This window comes from Poecilia reticulata, linkage group LG13 (genome assembly GCF_000633615.1).
Source record: "Poecilia reticulata strain Guanapo linkage group LG13, Guppy_female_1.0+MT, whole genome shotgun sequence".
In the NCBI taxonomy this organism is placed as follows: domain Eukaryota; kingdom Metazoa; phylum Chordata; class Actinopteri; order Cyprinodontiformes; family Poeciliidae; genus Poecilia; species Poecilia reticulata.
This window is the reverse complement of record NC_024343.1, coordinates 18,110,337-18,133,361: the sequence shown is the minus strand read 5'-3', so window position 1 is coordinate 18,133,361 and position 23,025 is coordinate 18,110,337. Positions and strand designations below refer to the sequence as shown.

The following is a 23,025-nucleotide window of genomic DNA, read 5'->3' as shown; positions in this document are numbered from 1 at the left end:
TGTTTGTATATCAGGTTTGCACCTGATATCAAGATTTTACCTGCTTTTATACCTGCAAACTTTTACTAAACCAGAACCCGAAAGTAAAAAAAAAAACCTATTTGAACGGAGCTTAAGACTTCAATGTAAATCAGGTACAAACGCAACAAAACCGCAAAAACAAGAGAGGACAATCCGACACTTAAAGTACACCTTGTCTCTTTTTTTTTTATTTGTCTTCCTCCAGAAATCTTTTTCTCTGGTGTTGGAGGCTCTGGACCACGACAACGACACAACGGAACCAGGTAAGGCTGAGCTCTTGTTTTTACGACCTTCTGAATTTGAGAGCATGCTGGGGAATTGTCCGATCGATGCGTTTGCAGTCACCGACTGAGACTGGTCTCTGTTGAGTCCAATCGATCGGAGCTGAATTTGGACGTCCTGGGCCTGTTTATCTTGTAAAGGCCAAAGGGGCATTCATTGTAATTTGGTGCGATATAAGTGAAACCAGTACTGTTTTGAACATTACTTGCGGTCCAAAGCCTCAGCAAAAGTACATGCCTTCATGATTAGGTTTTTGTGGGCTTGATTAGCTTTTTGAGTGCTTAGCATCAGGGTTACTATTTGGCATCACTTGTGTCAAACCGCATCCACAAGGAGGCCAAAGAGCCTTGTTAAAAGGCACAGTTTGTACCCAAATCTTGTCGTTTTATGAACGTTTTCAAGTTTCTCAGTCCTAAAACGCTTTAACAACCAAGTGAGTATTCTGTGTTTTTTAAATCAGTATCTTCAAGGATTTTGCACTGTTTCTTAATTTATGTAAACAGCATTAAAACCTTCATCACTTTTTCTTCTTCGAGTCCAAGAAAGCTGCAGCTCCTTAGTTTAGTTAAGAGCAAACAGCACAAGTGCTTGTTTACCAGACCGTGCAGTTTGACATGAAGAAACAATGTGAAAACATCCTTTGTGTCTTAATGTCTGTGATCAGACAACTCTACCCTCACCCTTTAATTTCCTGCTCGTCTACTTTTTCTGAACTCTCCTCAAGACGTGGAAAAGCTCCTCAGCGGGAACTGTGAGCCGCCTGCTATAAAAAGCAAAACACTGAGATGAGCAGACAGATGCTCCCGCATCTTCCCCATTCCTTTCATGCCACAGATCTCATTTTCCACTCCCCTCATCTGGGAGAGAGGGGCGACAGTCGTCCGGACTGAGCGCAGACGGGAATAATGAAAAACTGGGAACTGTGCCCGACTTGTTCTCTGTGTCTCACCGGCTCTCCTGCATCTGTCTTCCTCTCGGCCCTCCGGCGCTAAACTTACATCTGTTTGCATTATCTTCCATTTCCACCTGAGCCTCTAACTACCTCTCACGTTGTGGCTAAAGCTGTGGAGTAGGCCAGCAGCTTAGCTCAGCCCAAACAGAGGCATCCGGTAGCGGTCTGAACGGAGTTATTGGGTCCTGCTTCCAATCAGGGAGGATTACAGAAACGGGACTGGAGCTTCTGAAATGCGCCGCGGAAACAATATGATGTTCTCTGACTGTCTGACTTTCACCGAGGTTACTTTGGATAAGACGTAGCTTTAGTGTGGAATGGAGAAGGGAAGGTCGTAGCAGACGTTTAAATTAAGTTTAAACTTTTATTCATAGCTTTTTTATTTTGAATCAGGACATTTTTTTTGGTCCTGTTTAAATCCAAGCGTCATACTTCAGTGCAATGTATGCCATGGATGTGGCATCAAACCAAGTCTTATCGGTTCCTTATTTTATTATTTGACTCAAAACTGATGTTTCTGATGCTTCAGATTTTTCTAGAAAGCAACTGATATTTCGTCTCCAAATGACGACTTCATCTTTTCAAATATCTCATCAAAGCATTTAAGGCAGAGGAGTGAACAGGATTTAACCTCAAACTGTTTAAAACGTTTCTAGACATGTTTCAGGAAGCCATATTTGTAATTTAGTGTGAATTCAAATGTTGTCACTGTGGAATTGCACGATATATCAGAACTAACATCAGTATCAGTCTTTATTTAAAATATCAGTTTCGGTCTGATAAATAAAACTGGGCTGAGATTAACAACTGATGTTTATTGACATCTTGTTGCCATTTGTTTCTGGACTGGAGGAGGGCTGGTTATGTAGTATTTGTTTGGTGAGAGTGATGCAGCAAAGGATTGTGGGAAGTTCAACTAAAGCAGAGAAACGGTGGTGAAGCGGTGTGGTCGCCTTTTTAACGTCAATCTATAAACTATTGTTAAATATTGGTTATCGGCCACAACAGGAGTATTAATATCGGATATCGGCTCAAATGTTCGTATTGGTATATCCTTACATTTACCTATAATTCTTCATGGTGTTGGTCCATAACTAGTGTTTTTTACAGGTATTGCTTTCTTAATAATGAACATTTTTGCTCCAATTTTCACACATTAAGCTGTGCAGATTTTCTTCCTGCTCACTGTATGTAGACAAGATAAACGCAGATCCTCGTCCAGCCTCGTTTTCATAGATCCAGGTTTTTAAAACGGGTTTTAAGAGTTGCTCTGGCTGTAGATGAGTTCAGAGGAGTAACTTTTTTCTTGCAGCAGTTTCTTGATTTCTGAAAATTGTCACACGTGCAGGTTATTTAAATTGCAAGTTTTCTCGTCTTTTCCATTTTGAAGAGTGTCAAGAAAAATAGAAAATGATGATACACTAAAAAAAGTTCTAAAACATTGTAGTGAACAAAGTATAATGTCAAGAATAAACACAATTCTTCTTTTATGTTCATTATTTAGGAAATCCAGAGGGGTGCCGATAAATGTTGCACCACTGCAACAAAAAAAGTTTCCCCCATCACTGAATAATAAAACAAATTGTCAAATTAAATATTGGATTACACATATTCTTTGCAAATTAAGATTAAGATAACAATATGCACTTATTTATAGCAAGTCTGTATCTTTACTGCTTAAGTTTGTTGCTTTCCTACTTGTCTTGCCTGACGATCCACCACATTGATCGAATGAGCATTAGAGAGCATCGACTTGGCATTTATTAAACACAAATATCCTTCAAGCAAACATATTCATCCACTCTCAATAAGAACTCATTGGCAAAGGTCACACAGACCTTTCCTGGTTATTTTATGTTATAAGTTTGCTTCAATTGTATCAAATTAGCTTTCTAGCTAGCATTATGTCTTCGCTTTCGTTGTGTTTGCCTGTTTGGTGCAGACTTCCTGCTACATTTAAGCAGCATCGACGCCGAGCTCAAAGCTGTGGAGAACAACTGAAATCCAATATTGGAAGTTTTCAAAGTTGGATCAGCTTGTCTATAGCGTTCAGCAAACACATTTCGGCTGGCTGCCTCGCCCGTGTGAGGGTAATATTAATGAGGCTGAAAAGAAAGCCCGCACATGAATTAGCCCCATACATCGAATAAAGAGTGGGACAAAACAATATCCGTCTGATCTGATCTGCTTCCTTGGGTGTATTGATTTGCCGGCAGGTGATCTGGAATAACGAGCAGAAGCGGGTGCTTTCTCTCCTGCGGGTATTCTCAGACATTTCCGAGGGCAAAACGATTCACAAAGCTCCGAGGAGGTTTTTAATACCTGCAGACATGCTGTGTGATCATATTTTTTTTGTAAAGTTTGACTTCCACTAAAGGTTATCGCTTCTTCAACCTGCTGTGTTTAACATCCCTGTCTACAGGGAACCAGGTTTGTTATTAATCAACCTGATCTAATCACCTCATGAAGAAAATCCTGCCCCGTTGCACACTTTCAACCCGCTGTGTTGGATCCTAATGATGTTATTTCTTCTTCTCTCGTGGCAGAGAAGTAATAATGATCAAATTAACCCTTTGACACGCCCGGTTTATAAAATAACTTAAAACCGGAGGTGCACTACGGCTGATTGATGAGTGTTTGTGGTGTTGGGCCCTCATATTTGACTGCAGGCTCATTTGTCTCAGTGTCCACGCTGTCCTCTTTTACTTTTAAACCCACACACACGCATACAGTGAAACCAGTGTGTGTGTGCGTGTGTGTGTGTGTGTGTGTGTGTTTTCATTCCTCTGTGTCAAACCACAGTGATCTCATCTCTCCATCAGGCAGGGTATGTGTGTGTGTATGTGTGTGTGTTTGTTTTTAATACCATGTGGGGACCCACGCTCCTTGTGGGGACCGAAGCCTGGTCCCCACAAGGGGAAATGCTGTTTTTGGGTCAGGGTTCAGATTTAGGACTAAGGTGTGAATTGAGTTTTTTAGGGTTAGGATAGGGGTAAGGTTTAGGCTGTAGAAATGAATGGAAGTCAATGGAAAGTCCTAACAAAGATAGCCACACAAACATGTGTGTGTGTGTGTTTGTGTGCATGCGTTTGTGTGTGTGTGTGTGTGTGCGCTTCTGCGTGTGTGTGCGTGTGTGTGTGTGTGTGCGCGTGTGTGTGCTAATAGCTGCTGTGCTGAGTCTCTGGCTCTTTTTGCCTCTAGCTGTCAAAACGAGTCATGCACAAAGACTCATTCTACTTTCTTCTAACTTCTCTGCTTCCTTTCTTCACGACTATCTCCAGATCTTCCCTTTTAGCTCCTAAATACACACTTGTAGAATACATTGAGACACATATTCGCACCTCCCTTGTGTGTTTAAGCCCTGTCAGGGAGCATTATGCTGGAGTTGGGGAGTAATGACGCCTCTGGGAAAGCCCCTCCTGGGGTGAAGCCGTTGCCCCAGTGTTGCCCAGGGACTCGTCTGGTTCTCTAATGCCTCTCATCGTCGACCTCTGTGTCAAGTGGGACTCATGCTGGAAATGTTTTATTATTCAACTCATAATATCCACACTGTCAAAGCTTCCTGAGTCTGATGGTTGGTAGGAAGTCTGATGGTAGGAAATTAATAGAGGATTCTCCGAAAAGATGAGTACATGTTTTTTTGTTGTTGTTTTACTTAAAGGGGCGGTATTATGTAAAATCAATTCATCTTATATTATTTTCTCATCAAAAACATAGCTTTATTCTTTCATTCATGGTTGAGAAATCCTTAAATTTTCTCTGGCAGCAAAACGATTTCTCTCTTTTTCTATTATGACTCCCTGAAGGGGAAAAAGCAGGAGTTTTTAAATTGCCAATTTCGAGTCATTAAATTAGGAAGTACATTTTATTTTATGTAATATGTATACACAACTCTGGATAAATTAAGATACCATTGCACTGAATCCCACTGAAAACCTCATTTTATTCCACAAAATATTGATTTCTGAACTCTTCCTGAGTTAAAACATTAATATTGTTGTTTCTAAATGAATATTAACTTGTCTTCTTTGCATAATTGAAGGTCTGAAAGCTCTGCATCTTTTATGTTATTTTGACCATTTCTCATTTTCTGCAAATAAATACAAAATTTTTGCTTTGAATTTTGGGCACATGTTATTAGTTCATAGAATAAAAAAACAATGTTCACCTTACTCAACAATAGACCAATAAAAAGTAAAGTCAGCGAAAATGATCATTTAAGGGGTTTCTCAACCAGAACTGTATATGACATCCATTGCACTGAAAGTAATATAGTTACTTGATGTTGCTATGAAATAGCACTGTATGTATGGAAGTTTTTCACATAAACTGGTTTTGATTCAGGCTCATTGTCCTGTGAGAACAACCAGCTGCCAAGGCATAATGCTGCCATCACCATCACTGACAGCTGGTGTTCCTAGTATTGAATTCCCCAAACATTTTATTTCTTCAATTATTGTGACCAAACATTTCAGTCTTTTTGTTTCTTTATCATGAAACCTTCTTCTAGAAGTCACATGTCTCCTGAACTCACATCACTGTTAAATGTTAAATCCAGTTATTTTGATGAAATGTTTTGGTGGTTTGAACTTGAATTGGATGGTCCAGCTATTCAATGATCCCAAGCAAACATCAGAAAATTTTTTTTAATTCTTAAATCAACACTAAGCTTCTGGAATATAACTTTCATGTTAAACTGTGGGACACGTTATTATGCTTTCAAAATTAATTATCAACTTGAACGCTTCAAACATATTTTACATCCCTGCTGGTATTTGCATAGATTTACTAATTTTAAATTACATTTCTGCTGCTATTTGCACATCTCTGTTGTTTGCACAGTTTCATTTATTGTAAATAGTCTGTGTTTTAATCCACAAATACACACGCACAGTTTGTAAGGTTTTTTCCTCCACTCATCTGCACTTTCTTGTAGATCAAAATATGGTATTTTTAATAACTTCACAGCATTTTATGCTGCAATTCCCCCCCTTGTTGTACAGTTTGTTATTCTTAGTTTTGTTTTTTTAAAATATATTTTTAGGTTTTGTCTTTGTGAGAACCTACATGTCTCGATTGCATGTCACTATGCTGCTGTTGCACCTGAATTCCTGCAGTGTGGAGGAATAAAGGAGATTTCTATTCTATATTATTAAAAATATTCCACATTTCCTTAATCATTTATCAGAGTTCACCTCTCAGTTCCCTCCATAATACAGAATAAAGTTCTCCTCTGCGCTCCTGCAGGTCAGCTGATTGAGCGCGTCCTCCTCTCCTCCATGCTGAACCCGGGTGAACAGTGGCAGACGTACCGCCACCACGGACGGATCCTCAGCCTGGAGTATCGGCTCCGCTTCCGCTGCGACACCAATTACTACGGGCCTAACTGCAACAAGTTCTGCCGGGCCAGAGACGACTTTTTCGGCCACTTCAACTGTGACCCAAGTGGCTCCAAGGTCTGCATGGAGGGCTGGACCGGACCGGAGTGCAAAGAGGGTAATAGTTCAGGTTTTAGTTCACATTATGTGAATAGTCTCTTTCCTCTTTTCTTGTTTGTAAGTGTAAATGTTTTCGGCAAAGGTTTTCCATGAGAAATTAAATGTTTTGCTGTTTTATGTTGACCTAAGAAGCCCTGTAACTTAAAATGAAACTCTGCAAAAGTTAACTTATTAACTTTTGCAAGTATATGTGATATGCAAGTATATACATACTGAATTATCCTAAATATTTTGAGGTAATATTGTGATCACAATAAAAGTAACAATATTATCACTTATTTTTGGTAGCTGTGGCATAACAGAGCAATCACAACTTCATAATTACAAATATTGCTCTTGAAAAACATTCCCACTTTTAATATGCTTCATTACTACGCCAGTCACAAAAAGAAGTGTGATCTGTGTCACACAGTAACTGGATCTAATACAGTTTTCAAATGAAATGTTTATTGTTACTCTCATTGAACAAAGAGTGGGGAAAATAGTAAAACCAACAATCTTGATGCAGCGTTATCAAACCAAGAAATTTATCACGATAAAAGACAAATTATATGATAAATGCACAGCCCTAAGCTGATGTTAAATAATTATATGATAACTTTATGAATGACTGGTCCTGCTGATATCACCGGGGGGGATGTGGGGGGGAAGGTCGCCTTGGTCTGATTCGTCAGAGGGACGTCATTCGCCATGACTCGTCAGCCGGACGGACGACCCGTCTCTGTAACCTCTTGGAGGTTTTTCTTTGCAACGGTAAGAGTGAACGGAGGAAACCAAAGTGGAAACTATGGAAGGACACGCAGCTAGTTGGAGGACATCCTGCAGCTCTGCCCACCTCGCCCCGTCTCACTCGCCCTGACTTCCTCCTCAGCACGCCGCTGATTGGACCGCACAGAAGCAGGAAGTTGGACAGATTAGCCTCGGCCCCCCGTTACCTCCAGGTTAACCTATAGTGCCTGTGAGGGGAATTTACAGACTTTGAGAATTCAGTGCGATAACATTTATTGTCATCTTTATTGACTGAATAGATCTCACCTTTCACTAAACAACCAGTGAAGATGTAAAAAAATAAATCTTCACGTATTTTAGTTTTCTTGTTTTGTGTTGCTAGCTTATGTCACTGAAGCTTCAGGTTATCATTTGTCTTTGTGTTTGTTTTGCAGCCGTGTGCAGGCAGGGATGCCATCAGACTCATGGTTCTTGTACCGCTCCTGGAGAATGCAAGTAAGCTTCTGAAACAACTACCAACATTGATGTTGTGGTAGCAACTCTCCTCTATCACTGCCATGAAAATACTAATAAATTCCCCTTATTTATGCCATATAATTGCCTAACAACCAGACTTCCTTATAATGTTTTATTGTGCTTTTGATCAGTAGTACTCCAGACTTTCTGAAGGTTTTTTTTTCTTTTACTTTCCCAGCTTTTGTTTTTACTCATGTTTTGCACACTGCTGTACTTTTCATAAGCATAAAAGGATAAGAAGCTCTTGAATGTATCAAGCAGTATTGTTTATGCAAAACAACTGACTTAAAAAGCAAAAAACACCAACGTTTATGCAGTTTGTCACCAGCAGTTGTTTAAAAAAAAACATAATTTGTGAAGCACAGGAACAAGTTTGGCTCTGCACAGAGATGGCAAAACGCATTTGTGTCAAACTATGCTGGACTTTGAGTTTATTTTGTTCCATCTTGTGTTTCGTTCATCTCTGTGTTCCCCATCTCTGGGGTTAATTTTCCCTGACTTCCTTTGTTTCTGACATCCCATATTTTTTAACAAACTCTCCACAACATGCTCAAAAACATAAACTGCACTGAAAATCTGGTGATACAAAAATAATTTGAAGCTTAATAAAACAGTGTAAAACCATTCAAAAATCCCAGATAATTGTTGATTAAAACCATTTTTAAAATGCTGCACAACTTAAAAATGTTTGGGTTGGTTTAAATATTTAACGCTGCAAAGATTAAATATCAATGTTTGTGTTTAGAAGAATAAAACAGACACAATGTTCTGAAACAACTACCAACATTGATGTTGTGGTAGCAACTCTCCTCTATCACTGCCATGAAAATACTAATAAATTCCCCTCATTCTGATGGTTTCTGAATTACATAAAAAAACTAAGTTTAATCCAGGATGACCTGATATATTAAGGCATTGAATCCCCTTTACCTGTTAGCTTGTATCAGAGACTGATTGGATTTCTCCTTTCTCAGTTAAAGAAACCACTACAATGCACAGCAATCTTGTGCAGATGAAGTTGAAATTCATGTATTCAGTTTTTGTTCACTAAAAATATTCTAAGACATGATATTCTGAGAGGCAATCTGTCTCTGCTCTGGTTGTAGGTGTCACTACGGCTGGACGGGAGCTCTGTGTGATCAGTGTGTGACGTTTCCCGGCTGTGTGTACGGGAGCTGCACCGAGCCCTGGCAGTGTGTGTGTGACGTCAACTGGGGAGGTCTGCTGTGTGACAAAGGTGTGAAATGCAAAATATTTCAACAATTTGTGCTGAGATGAAGCAAGCGCCAAGAGGTCCGGAGGATCGAGATTTTGACATTTGAAAAGATTTGAATAATTCCGCTCATATTTTATTGTTTCCATTCAAAACACAGTAGAATCAGTGCATCTAATTGCTTTTGCATGAACACTTTTTCCTACTGTTGATAAAACAATCCAGCATATTGATGATGACTAACAGATATTGATAATAGCATCAGGGATTAACAGAATATTTTCTGTATTTGACAGATTTTTTTTTTTTTTGGTCAAACAACAGAAAAATCTGAAGCCCGTATGACTTTTTGATGGATTACAATTCACACCCTGGACGACTTGGTGCAGACATTTTCAACTTTACACACAGAGTACATCGCGGAAGCAACTAAATCAATCATTAGTTGCTTCCGGAAGCAATCATGATTGCGGAAGTGAACTAGTGATTGCTTCTGCAGTCATTAGGAGAGGGAAGTCTGCGCCTCCCTACTTAGGCCGGCTCCTCCATGACCCGACCTCAGATTATCAGAGGATAATTAAGGATTTGATTTTCTAAAAAATAAGGTCAAACTCATAAACCAGTTCAGACTTATTTATACTTTATTCACAGAACTTGGTAGCTACAGTACAGGTACACGACTTCAAGCACCTGCATAATGTTTTATGACTTCCAGAAATGTTTAATCTGCTGTAGATTTGTTTTTAAGCCTGACGCCTCTTTTGTTCTCTTTAGCTACTCCTCTGGCTGCTTGCAAGGAAAACCTAAAATAAGACACTTAAAGATCAGTGTAAACATTGTGCACTTTTGCAAATCTGTTGTTGGCATTCATTACAAACATGTTTCTCCAGGCCTGAAATCAACAGGCATCATCAGAGCACATGAAGAGCTTCACAGAGCTTTGCATGTTGACCAAGGAAAACTCTGCCTGCCTGCGAGACGGAGAAAATGGTGTGTGTTGTTAGCTTGTCAGGCGTGGTTCTTTACACATGACTTACAGATTCCCAAACAAGAAAAAAAGAGAGAAAAAAAAGCACCTGAAGGCTTGAAGTTTTCCAGCATACTATAGAAAAGTTAGATCCTCTGTCCCAGAGCGAGAGCTGGAGTCCAGCTTGTGCCCAGGGGACGGAGTATTGTGGAGAGGAAAAGTGATAGCCTTGGGTAGGGCGATTATGGCGCGGCGCTCTTTGCTAGGTGTGGCCCTGAGCAGTTTCTGCTCATTCAGACGGGCACTTTAAAGGACGACAGAGAGACAAAGGAACTGTGGGAAACGAAGAAGATGATCAGGGAAGATTTTGCTTTCTTCTTCCTCCAGAGTGGAGACAACAGGCCCTTCAGCTATCTGCTGCACAGTCAACAGTGACCTGGATTCACCGTAAACTTTCTGCATCCATGTTAAAGAAACATGGTTGAAAAACTATCTGCATTTTCATTGCCTCTACATTTCAATTTGTTTTTTTGTGAGTTTTGCTGAAACATTAAACACTATTTTTAAAAAGTTTCTTCATGTTTCCAGATCTTAACTACTGTGGGACACACCAGCCCTGTAAAAACGGCGGGACCTGCACCAACACAGAGCCAAACGAGTATCAGTGCGAGTGCCAGGAGGGTTTCAGAGGACGCAACTGTGACATCGGTGAGAGCCGTGGTGCGATGGATGGATGGATGGATGTCAGAATGTTTTGAACTGACAGAGGACACATAGGAAGTAAAACGATGTAAAAATAACACATTTTCTTACCTGAAAAACTTTATGCTCACAAACAAAACTGCCTTGGTTCTCTGGCTGCTGGATCTGTTAGTCGTACCCATCCGTGTGAGGAATAGGGTCATTTCCTCATCTCTCATCTTTGGATGGTTCCCTCCATAGAAGCCGTGATTCTGCGTGTTTCAACATCCTGAGGCAAAAATAGCTAAAACTGATTTTAGTGAAGAGAAACCTGCCCTCATTTAACCACCAGTAATAAAGCTGAAACAATTAATCGAATAAATCAATTATTGAACAATTAGTCAGCTAATTTACTAATCAAATAATTGCCAAGGGCCACAAATAAAAAAAAACACTTTGTATTTTGAATTAAAAATTTTTTTTGTCTGTAAATACGTTCTACTCAGAACTCCTCAGGGATCACAGTTTTAGTTTCACCTGGTTAAAATGTAAGTTTCTCTATTAAACACCTATTTGATATCCAATTATTAATTGGTTAATTAAAAAATAGTCAACAAAGCATCGAGAATGATGTTAAATCAAGCAGAAAATGATTAAAGTAGTTATTTAGTAAGTCTGTAGCTGCAGATGCATCCTTTGCTATGTTATTGCATTTTATGCAATATAATGTTTATTTTCTTATTAAAGGAATTCTTCTGATTCGTTGAATATTTTTTAATACTGTATTAAATCAGCTTAAATGCTTAAATTAAAAATCTGAAAAATGAACCATTTTATTGATTCAGTTGGTTGAATAATTGATTATTAAAATAAGTAGTAGCTGCAGCTCTTCATGGTAGTGGTCAATTTCTAGAGGGTGTGTTTTAAATGCTCTTTTTGTGTTAGAAATGTGTGTTTTAAATAACTGAACTGCTTTGAAAACCAATTAGAAGACAGATTGCTACTTATTTTGCCTTTTAATATTTTTGCCATTTTCTAGCTTTAAAAATGTGATGGAGTTAACAATTAAAATTTCTGCTTAAAAAAAGAAATCAAAGGTGATCCATTATTCAGCTTTGCTTCTTGTGTCTTCCCTCCCGTCAGTGGAGCACGCCTGCCTCTCGTCGCCGTGTGCGAACGGCGCCACCTGTGTCGAAGACCCCAATGGCTTCAGCTGCGTCTGCCCCGAAGGCTGGACCGGAAACACCTGTGCAGACGGTGATTGTCGATTCCGCACACATGGGAAGCCTGAGCCGAGCGAGAGAAAGGGGAGGGAGCTTTAAGATTGCCTGAGATTGGCTGTAATTGGATTAAAGCCACTTAGTGACTCCAATCAATCCAGGGGAGGAAGTTAAATCAGCCTAAACAGGAGCAACCTCAACAATAATCAGTGATCTTGCCGTGAGTGAGTATGTGTGTGTGTGTATCACCTGCGCCTCTGCTGAGTTGGAAAAACAGAAGCAGCACTGTGAGCTTTATAAGGTCTTATTGGCATCAAATTGAGGGTTTAAAGTCTAATCCTTTGGTATCAAAGGTGGCTCCTAGGTGTGATTTCTTCCCTTCCAGAAATATCCGGACTTTGTCCGCCTCCAGCCATCTGATGTGGTGGATTATAATTCTCAAAAAGCAGCACCATATTGCCTCGCCCAAATTCAAAATTGTCGAGAAAAGCAAGGAAAAGACGGATCCTGAAATCGTTCCCACAAACTGGCACAAAAACCGCTTGAGTTCAAAGTCAAACGCTGAATCACACCCCATAGTCATAGTGAAATATCAGGAGCATCGAGTGCACTTTTTTTTTCTATTTATCCTAGTGCCAGATCACAACCAGACAAGTAATAAATGCACCTCGACGGGCTTTGTTCACAGGCGGGAGAGCTTGTGCTAAAACATCCGGTTGGCGTTTTTCATGTGCGTCCGTGAGAAAAACAGAAACGGGACCAAAGCGCCTGCCAAGCGAATATCATTTCATCAAAGTTTGTTTGCTCTGCGAGCAACCGGAGACCACTGCTAAGCATAACAACAATTCACAAATACACACATGTGTTTAGAAAAGGAATGACATGTTGTTGTTGGCATTCGTCTTCATCAGTCTGCAGCACTCCAAGCCTGAAGTTTTTTTTTTTTACTAGAAAAATGTGTTATACCAGACAATCTGACTTGAAGGGTTATGAACACCAGCTGATCATAAAAGATGGAACTCATAGCCGCAGTAAAATACCACATGATGTTCAGTAGTCGGCTTCAAGACATCTGGAGAGTTTATTCTCTCGGCACACATTAGAAACAGAACAAACTGGGGTCACAGAGGTTTATTTCCAAGATCCCTTTCGCTCCGGACTTGACGTTAAAATTGAGCCAGAACGTAGATGTTCTTTGCAGAGTCTTGAAGAGGTTTTCTGGGATTCTTTAAGATCGATCCAACTTACAAGTGATGGAGGACTGGAGCTCCCTGACTCTTTCTGCCATTATCACGGACAACCTGGCAGCTGAAGCGGCAGCTTATACGTGACGTGCTTCCATGCAAAACAAGCGCCGCTTGTTTATCACATAATTCAAAGGAGGCCTGCCCTAACGTCAACCTAACCTACTTTTTGGCTGGCATCGCTGCAAGTCGTTTTATTGCTATACTTTTGGCACCACGGCTGCTGAGTGAATGGCGTTCTGCCCTCCCTCTCCCCGCAACAGATAGGACCTCACAAAGCGGCTGGAGCAAGCAATCCCACCTCCCTGTGCCTCCCAAAAGAACGACAACAAAACGTGTTACGGGTACGCCCATGTGAGGTAGATGGGTTTTTTTCACCCTCCAAAAAATATCCGACCTGTGCCGCTTCCATATGTGGAGATTATTTGGATGCATATCAGAGCGTTTTCAAAGCGTTTGGAGTCTTAACGGTCATGTTGCATTTTATCTGGCTTTTATGTCATTGATACGAGGACATGCATCATCATTCTGCACCAGACATAACCAGAAGGTAAATCGGGACAGAAACAGTGGCTGAAAATTACGACATTAAACTTATAAAGGAGTCTGTGTCAGTGCGGAGCATCACCTCAGTCAGACCACTCTTGGCCCTGACAGCATCCAAACAGATTTCTCCACAGAAATTGGTGTCATTTCCTCACTAAAGACCATTTCTATGAGTTGTTCCGTCTTTTTTTTTAAGCTTCCTTCATCTTGTTATGATCTCGTGACGATTCTGTCGGCTCCCGTTGCAGAGTAAACTTTAAAATCCATCCATAAACGGCTCCATCCATTAACACTTCCATAAACAGTGCGCTGCGGTGTGACGTCAGCGTTCCTGTGTGCTTGCGGGTCGCTTTGAGGACGTGAATTGTTCACACCAATGGAGTTTCTTTTCACACGCGCTGAATTTTGCCCAAAGGCGTGGCTCCAGATGAAAATTAACGCCCAGGATGCCAGGCTTCTGTAAGGATCCTGCTGATCAGGCGATGAAAATGCAGTTTGCTCTTCCACGCCGTGGAGGCGCAGAAACCTCTCGTACTCAATCAATCAATCAAATTTTATTTGCATAGCACATTTCAGCAGCAAGGCATTTCAAGGTGCTTTACATAATAAAAAAAAATAAAAACAGCATGTGACATTGAATAAACAGTAAGGAAGGGAATCGAGGCAGATTCTGCAACAGGCAGACCAAAAATCATATCATGCATATCAAAACAAACTTTCCCCATTGGCAGTGATGAGGGATGTTCACATTTTCCATCGCATAGAATATTCAGCATGCTAAATGTACTTTTACCGGACTGGATCGTTGTTGCCTAAACAACAGGTGTGAATATTTTAATGATAAAACAGAGAAGGTAATGCTTTACAAGTTTACCAAATTTAATGTTTTATCCTTGGCATTTTTCACAAAATAAAAGCCAAACGGCACCTCCCCGCCATCTGCACAAACCCATGGCAGAAAAAGCTGACAGCTAAATTTGTGGTGCTGATTATCTCCGGAGTTTCAGGTTTTTTGTCGAATGCAAATCGAGTGTGCCAGTGTTGAACGGACACTGCGCCCTGCTCAATTTCTAAAACCACTTAAAAAAAAAACAAAAAAAAAAAACAAATGAGGCATCAGTTAGACGAAAATCTGTCTACAAGAATTTTTTTCAGTGAGATATCTTCACTTTTAATTGCAGCTCAGCGTTGCAGTGTTCTCACCTTGCAATTACCCTGTCGGAAAAACAAGGCTCATTCTCAGACACACTATTCAGAAAACAGCTTTTAATGAAAGAATATACTCAGAACATTTACAGCCTCTTTGGTTGAGGCTGAAGCGTGTTTGTGGATCAGCTTGGAGCTCGACCGTGTGATCCGACGTGTCTGTATAGCAGGTGAGAAGATCTCATGTTGTGTGTTGCAGCAGGTGAGATACGATCACACGGTTTATGGTCTGTTGGAGCTGTTTGTGTACATGAGTGCCGTTCCACATTCCCTGCTTTCACCTCCATCAGGATAAACGGTGCTGCAGGTTGGACTCCAGTGTGTGTGTCTGCGTGTGTGCGTGTGTGTTCGCGCCACGTTGAGAGGCTTATTTTTACGAAACAAAAAAAGGGACAAACAGAAAAATAGTTTATTTTCGCTGGCGTTGTTTGCTGCTCGCATGATTAACGGTCAGGGAGGCCGACTATCTCTGTATGTGTTGTTGTTGTTGTGGGGGGTGGGACGGGTGGGGTGGGCACTCCGGGGAATGTACAACGCAAGGATCGTCAAGCTTGCAGGGAATTAAAACCATAACCACAACACAGCTCCGTTTTCGGCCAGGATTTATGTTTATAACCGATATTAATTAAAGGATTCTTTGTTTGTTATGAAATCTCGGGCTGGTTTTAGAAGAAGTGCCGCTAGCTCGGTAGGATTATTGTTGCTTGGGGTTGGAGTAGGGGTCAGGACGATGGAAGGTTAGGTAAATTGGGGAAAAAAAATGTTATGAGAGACACAGAAACCTTATGACTGTCAGATCTACACCACAGAGATATATATTCATGGGAAAAATGAGGATACCACTGCAACACAAAGAAGTTATGTTCGGTTAGCTTCTCTCTTTGTTTCCACTTTGTTTAGATTCCTTGCCAGATAAGTGGAAACAGGCCTCCTCCTTTGCATTATTTAAACCCACTCGTTTCCCCCCTCCCTCTCCGGCAAAAGGTTTGAAGTGTCAGTCATGATCTCGCTGAAGAGGACTCTGTTTATCGCTGTTTGCACAGAATTCAGAGGAGCAGAGACTGAAAACAGCCACAACCGCAGCATGATCGTGGCATCACATGATCTTAGCAACACGCACGATGCCTACTGAATATTCACACTCACATTCCCCTTAACGCAGACCAGCAGCTCACGAACGAAATGTTCTCTCTTTCTCCTCCCAGCGGTGCGGCAATGTGATCGGAACCCCTGCGGACGTGGAGCGACTTGTCAGGAGGCTCCTGGGAGTTTCCGGTGTCTCTGTCCACCAGGATGGACTGGCAGGACATGCCAGCTGGGTCAGTGGGTTAGGCTGTATTAAAAGTGATGCACACTCGATGACCCCTATGAATAATGAGAAGCATGACAAATATACTTCTGTGCATGTTTCTGTTATTCTAATATTAGTTGCAAAATTTAAGAACCAGAAATACAGAAGATGCTGAGTCACTAGTTGCTATGGTGATTCCACTGTAGGCTTTTTTTTGCGCTCATTTTCTGCTTCAGTTAGCGGCGCACAATATTGACTTAGAATTTCATTACAATACTTGTGGTACCATTGTGATAACGATAAAAATTATTATGAAAAATGCATTTATCACATAACACTTTTTTTTGGTAACTGTATGCCTGTGACTGCATGGCACACCATTAATGGTGCCACAAACATGAATCCCATTCTTGAAAAACATTCCCATTTGAAGTAGGCTTCAACATTTAAAGAAGTGTGATTTATATCACTAAACTCCACACAGGTACAGCATTTAATCATATTTTTGAATTTACTGGTGTTTATTGGTGAACAAGAAAAGAAAATATTAAAAATAACATTTTTGACTGTCAGTTTTTCTTATCATTAATTGAAATTAATGAAGACAATTAATCAAAACTCATATTGTGATACAATTTTTTCACGATGAATGATGCACTTTTTGATAAATGCTCTTAGCTCCGGTCCGTTTTACCATAACTTGTTATAATTAGTATAATTATTTTTTTAGTGCCTTCCAAGGTAAATGTAGAAGTAAGTGGTCCATCTTCTGATTTACAATTTCATACGTTAATTTGTGCCACAGTAAAACAGACCTTTACGGTGGGATTTGAGTCGGGGGAGCGCAGACTGACTAGACTCCGTCTGTGAAGCTAATGTTTAAGCAAATGCGGTTAGCTTATCATTCAGGAGGTTTACTGCTTCACTGTGGCGGATACAGGAGCTTTACTGACCTTTTTAAGTTGCTGATAAACATCCGTTTCATAGCGTTAGCTTGTAGCGTTAGCATGTAGCATCACTCAGCATTATTTTCTTGCAGCAACGCTGCTGTGTTCGGCTTGTCCGCTTAAGATGGTCCAATAAGTTATTTGTTGATTTACTCGCTATGCTAAACTTCCAGCAGCAGCTTGTTTTGGTCAGGAGAGGCTGCGGGAAGGACAACCATTTGGGCGAGTGTGGATTTGATGCAAAGGAACATCTTTAAATATTTATTTTCTGTCAATAAAGTATTAATTATTTTGACAACAGTAATAACTTACCAGGTATTAATAATTGGCTTTTACTCATTATTGACATCTTTCGAAAATAAAAAAAATCTACAAGTCTTGGGTAAAAGCAAACTAGTCAACGATTATTTGATAACGCCATCAGTGCTGAAATGACCAAGTATGCGCCAAAAGAAAATGTTATTTATTTATTTTGTTGTAATGACAAATCCCTTTGGTAATAATTGTGTTTTCATTCACAAACAAACATTTACTTCACTGTTCAGAAATTTTGACATGCAGTTCCTGTGACATATTGGTTTGGTGGTAAAGTTTTCTCTACAGTTACATGTAGTCTAAAGGGGAACAGTGTCACAGTTCATTCTGCAAACGCCGTTGGGAAATTTATGAACTGTGTGTTGAGAAACACTTGACACCTGCATCAAATAAAATAAAATCAAGCTGTAAAATTCATTTATTTTTAATGCCCTGTTTAACTAGGGATGAAAACCTCTTGAGAGCCCTGGCAAAGACAGCTGTTATGTTTTATATTTTGTTTTTTTTTTACATGTCTTAAATCAAAAACAAAGTACAGTTGTGACCAGTTCAAAAAACAAATCTTCCCTTTTATGGGTTTTCTTTAGTTTAGATTCCTCATGTCTTCATAAAATAACATAAAATCTGTGAGCAGCACATATCAACCAAAAAAAAAAAAACCATAATAAAGTGCAAAATCTGGAAGAGAACCAAACTCTATGAAGTAGTAGTGTGTGATTATCCCTAATTTGAGGGAAAATGTGAATTTAATGCTCAAATTAAAAAAAGCAGAAGAAGCCAGCAGCATCTTAATGCTCACATTAACCCTCGTCGACTGAGGATTAGTCCTCTCTCTAAATGCACCATCATGTCCCTTTGGGTTCACTTGTCCTTTTCACAAATAGAGTGTATAGCTGCTTTACCGCAGTACGAGTTCTCACAGGAAAAAGCTGAAGCACACACTTTCTGTATACATGCGGAGGCTTCGGGGCTGTGGAGTGAAAACTGAAACATATTTCAGGATGACAGCCACTCCTGCTCCTCGGTGTTACAGTGATATGTCACCCTGACACTTCATAATCCCTCATAGTTCCACATCACAGATCAGGAGCCCACAGCCTAACGTCTGCACACAGACAGAGATGCAGAACGTCAGGAGAGCCTCGGTCGTAAAAAGTATTTACCCTCTATGCTTCAGCAGATGATTTCTTCCCTGCATCATTTTCTGATGACAGACTCCTTTAAACATTTTACCTCACTGACAGAGCTGAGTCTATAGTTACTGTCTGACATAGACAGTACATTTGTCTTTAACTAACAAGCTAGATTTTTTTATTTAACTTTCTCTGTGCTGTCAGGGACCCTCGAGGTTCCCGGCTTTTGCAGCATTTAATAACAGTGAGGCTGGAAGAGGATCAAAAATGCCGTTGACTTGTTTTTACTGTTGATTTCTAAGAAAAATGTTTGACTAAAGCGCTCTGTCTCTTATTATTTCAAACTAGGAACATTTAAAAATTAAGATAGAATTTACTAAGGGTTTTTGTGTTTATTTCAGCAATTAGATTACAATGATTTAGTTTATTAGTTAGATTTTTTTAATTTCTATTCCCTTTGAAACAAACAGTGTTGTGAAATGGTTTTAATCCCATAATTTAATTTTTCTGCTTTTGCTTCCCGAGAGCCAGATAATGTTATTAAACTTTCTCTAACCTCTCATAGCTTTTCTTATTGTTGTTGTTGTTGTTTTTTGGCTCTTTTTTCTTTCCTATCCTTGTGTTTTGTCCTGACATCAAATTGTTCAGTGTGTATAGAGAAGGAAATAGAAATGATCATTTTGAATTTTGATTCATCACTAGAACAAGAAACTCTACTCGATCATATTTGTAAACCCCCAAACCGAAAGTGTTGGTCAGCAAAACGGTAGCTTGTGAAATTATGATTTAACACAGTTATTTTTGTGCTATTTAGTAATAATAAACCTGCGCAAGTGACTATATAACTGGAATACAGATGTAGCATATTTAAATGCTAAATTGTTCTTTTGTAGAGTTTGCATTTGCAACGTGACAAAGATGGCTAAGCATTTAAAGAAAAATAACATTTTTGCGAGGTTTCGTTGTTAATTGGCGCGGATTATTTTGATGTAATTTTTCTCTTTCTCCTCTGCTGTGTTGCACCTTTAGATGCCAATGAATGCGAAACGAGTATGTGCGTCCACGCCCGCTCTTGTCGCAACCTGATCGGCAGCTACCTGTGCGACTGCCTCGCCGGATGGACTGGGCCGAACTGCGACATCCGTGAGTACAGAAGAGAAGAAGAAAAAAAAAAGCAAACACAAAAGGAAGGGAAATTGGTTGAAAGAGAAAAGAGAAGCGATTGTCTTGTGGCAGGTAGTGAAACACGATGAGGCTTTAAAGAGCAGCTCAGCTGCAGCTCAGAGTTTCTGTGGACAGGAGATCGTTTTACCCCAGCAAAGTTGTTCTCACAGCACTTCACTGACAAACATAAACCATAAACCCTTTTTGTCCTTTCATTTGATGGATGTAATTCCTGCCTGGCTTATGAAGCAGAAATACCAATAATGCCATCATGTTGTTTCATTTGATTAAATTATTGTGCTTTCTGTGTCTAGGGAACAGCAGCTGTCAGGATTTGTGTTTGAATGGCGGCCATTGTGAGGTGAGAGTCCTGGCCTCTTTGTCATCAATCTTTACTTGTTTACAACATTAAAAAATACCTGAAATACTACCTGCATTCAAAATATCCTTACCTTTATATTATCCTCTCACATGTGTGTTGTTGCGTGTGTCAAATCTATGACATGTCCCTTCTTTCCCTCCACCAACTTTCCTGTGAAATCCTTGTCAAATGAAACGCGTATATCCTCCCATGTAGGACCTGGTGTCAGGATCCAGATGTGTGTGTCCCACTGGTTTCACTGGAAAATATTGCCAAAATGGTTTGGGCCCCTGTGACAGCAGCCCGTGTCTGAACGGAGGACGGTGTGTGCCGACGGAGGGAAAGACGGCCACCTGCGACTGCCCTCAGGGATATTCAGGAAGCTCCTGTGAGGTTGGAAAACTAACCAACAATAAGAAAACAAATCATCACAGACTGGTTGATGCCAAGCAAGCAAACAGAGAGGAGACTAATAAGGATTTGCTAAGGAAGACATGGGGAGAAGATGCCAAAAAAGGCAAAAATTAAACATATTTTCATTGAAAATCAATAGTTTTAGTAAAGATATATGTATAATAGATATGTAATAGAGATGTTAGGTGGTAGTTAAAGTTCTGGTTAGATCTTACTTTTACTTACCATGGGGAATCATTTCATAATCATTTTGGATTTGTCTAAGCTTCTCTTTTTATTTGGTAGAATGATAATAGAACACCTTTACAGATTTCTTACATTTATTTGGATCTTCTCAGATATACTCACATAAACCCATTATTGTTTACTTACATATAAATATTCAGTTGTCTCTCCATATAAACTGTACAGGCCTTAAACTGCTGCTTCAATTGATCTTGTTTCAGATGGCATTGGATCCCTGCAATCCTAACCCCTGTCAGCAGGGGGCGCAGTGTCACAGCTCGGAGGGAAGATTCATGTGTGCTTGTCCGGATGGTTATTATGGCAACGAGTGTGTGAGCCTCAGAAGTCCTTGTGTCGGACAGGATTGTCAAGGTGAGACACATTTGTCGTCTTCGAACGCCAAGCAGACATCTAGACGTTTAGCTCTCTCTGACCTCTGCCCCCTTCCTCGAAGGCGCCATGTCCGACACGACCCACGGCGGCCTCAGCCTCTACATGATCCTGGTGGGAATCCTGGCTCTGGTGACCATCTGTGGCTGCGTGGTCGGCGCCATCGTCTTCTCCCACCTGCATTGGAAGAGGAAAAAGCAGCAGTCAGTCCCGCAGGAGGAAGGCATCAACAACCAGAGGGAGTTTGTCAACCTGATCAGAAACGTGGACCGCCCGCCTGGACCCTCGCAGCCTCCCGCCGCCGCCGCGCCTCACCCTCACCCTCACCCTCACCCTCCAGCCCCAGCCCCCGTGTTACGTTGCTGCGAGGAGATTGAACTCACCCTGCCGCCCTCCCCGGCTCCTTCGCACCCCTCCCCGGCTCTAAAGCCAGCTCACGCCCCCAAGCTGGACATTTCAAACCGAGAACGAGAGAAGCTGAATCGTTTCCACTGCACAGACAATCAGGAGCTGGAGGTTTGACGCTGTCCAGGACTTCTGTTTTGAGTTCGTAGCACTTTTTTTGTTGTTGTCGTTGTTGTTGTTGACAGGACCTTTGTCCTGTTATTTGCAATGAGTCCAGCATGGCCATTATGCAGACTGCAGAGACCTTTGGCCTACATGGCTCTCAGCTGATTCTTGAGGAAGGAATGCTGCTAAAATGGAAGATCAGAAGTCTTTTATACAGTGGCATCTTTGGGCATCATTTGGTGGCAAAAAATAAAAAGCTGTTTTTTTTTGNGGGTTTGTGCAACTTTTGACTGAAATCTGAACATTTAAAAACCCGCCTTTGAGTGCCTGCATTTCAACCAGGAGAACCCTTTATCGTGTTCTGATGCGCCATCTGACGGGCGTCCAGAACGTCGTTTTTCCATTTCTGAATCAATGCGTGTTTCGCACTTCGTGACATTTGGGTTGTTGAGTGTTTGTGAGAGTGCCTGTCAGTGAATGAAAGAGTGTAAATTATGAGTGTATGTGGTGGAGAAAAGGTCATAAACATATTACTTAAACAGAATAAAATAAAGTTGATCTTCTCGTCGAAAAGGGGAGTTTCTGCTCCTGGAGAAAAGGCCTTAAAGCCTCATTTTTTTTTTTTTAAACCACACACTGTTGCCTGTTTTGTCTCTGTAAAAGATGTATGTTTTCTTATTCATATTGGGATGTAAAAAAAAAAGAAGAAGCTTTTTTTGTACATAAATATATTGTACATATTGACGCTGTTTTTGTACTGTGGTTCAGTATGGAAGTATCACTGTATTACTTTGCTCCGTTTGTCCCTTTTCACTTTCCATTCGGGATGATGAGCGCACGTGGATTGTAATAAAAGTGCATTTACCAACTTTTGTTTTACATCTTACTGAGAACTGGGAGTTTTCACTCTTATGACCTGTGTATCGCTGACATTTGAAAAGAGAATAAAGTGCAGCTAGTGATATTACCAAGTCCAGGGAAGGAATAAATCATGACAGCAGAGTCATATAAAGTTATCACTGGCTTCGGGTATCTTCTTTCTTTTTTTTTTTTCAACAGCATCTTTCAGCGGTCGCCACAGTAGGTCATCTCTTTATATTCACCCTCCTCAACCATCTGCATATCAGTACTTCTACTGAGGTCTTTCCCTTTCCTTCCACTCCGCAGCATTTTTTTTGATGATTTACCCCTGGTACTTCT

General features: G+C 40.5%; 1 protein-coding gene and 1 long non-coding RNA gene across 5 annotated transcripts in view; one reads left to right on the top strand and one right to left on the bottom strand.

The window, feature by feature from the left end:
* The window catches only part of LOC103474724 (protein jagged-1b), a 60,052-nt gene extending 37,959 nt beyond the window's left edge, over positions 1 to 22,093 (top strand). For both annotated transcript variants that reach the window (XM_008425879.2, XM_017308412.1), the window contains 12 exons: positions 227 to 284; positions 6,503 to 6,751; positions 7,917 to 7,977; positions 9,105 to 9,235; positions 10,767 to 10,886; positions 12,003 to 12,116; positions 16,281 to 16,394; positions 19,791 to 19,904; positions 20,240 to 20,286; positions 20,503 to 20,679; positions 21,147 to 21,297; positions 21,380 to 22,093. In XM_008425879.2, the coding sequence (XP_008424101.1) occupies positions 227 to 284; positions 6,503 to 6,751; positions 7,917 to 7,977; positions 9,105 to 9,235; positions 10,767 to 10,886; positions 12,003 to 12,116; positions 16,281 to 16,394; positions 19,791 to 19,904; positions 20,240 to 20,286; positions 20,503 to 20,679; positions 21,147 to 21,297; positions 21,380 to 21,837 (1,794 nt within the window). In that variant the 3' untranslated portion in view covers positions 21,838 to 22,093. The remainder of the gene's footprint in view (positions 1 to 226; positions 285 to 6,502; positions 6,752 to 7,916; positions 7,978 to 9,104; positions 9,236 to 10,766; positions 10,887 to 12,002; positions 12,117 to 16,280; positions 16,395 to 19,790; positions 19,905 to 20,239; positions 20,287 to 20,502; positions 20,680 to 21,146; positions 21,298 to 21,379) is intronic.
* LOC108166838 (uncharacterized) lies at positions 12,058 to 19,784 on the bottom strand. 3 transcript variants are annotated; one of them, XR_001777245.1, is made up of 4 exons: positions 17,320 to 19,784; positions 17,182 to 17,238; positions 16,222 to 16,440; positions 12,058 to 12,146 (listed from the first exon to the last, which is right to left on the bottom strand). It is a non-coding gene; the product is annotated as an uncharacterized LOC108166838 (long non-coding RNA). The 3 variants fall into 3 exon arrangements; XR_001777243.1 differs by lacking the exon at positions 17,182 to 17,238; XR_001777244.1 differs by lacking the exon at positions 17,320 to 19,784 and having other exon boundaries at positions 17,182 to 17,313.
* Positions 22,094 to 23,025: the final 932 nt, after the last annotated feature.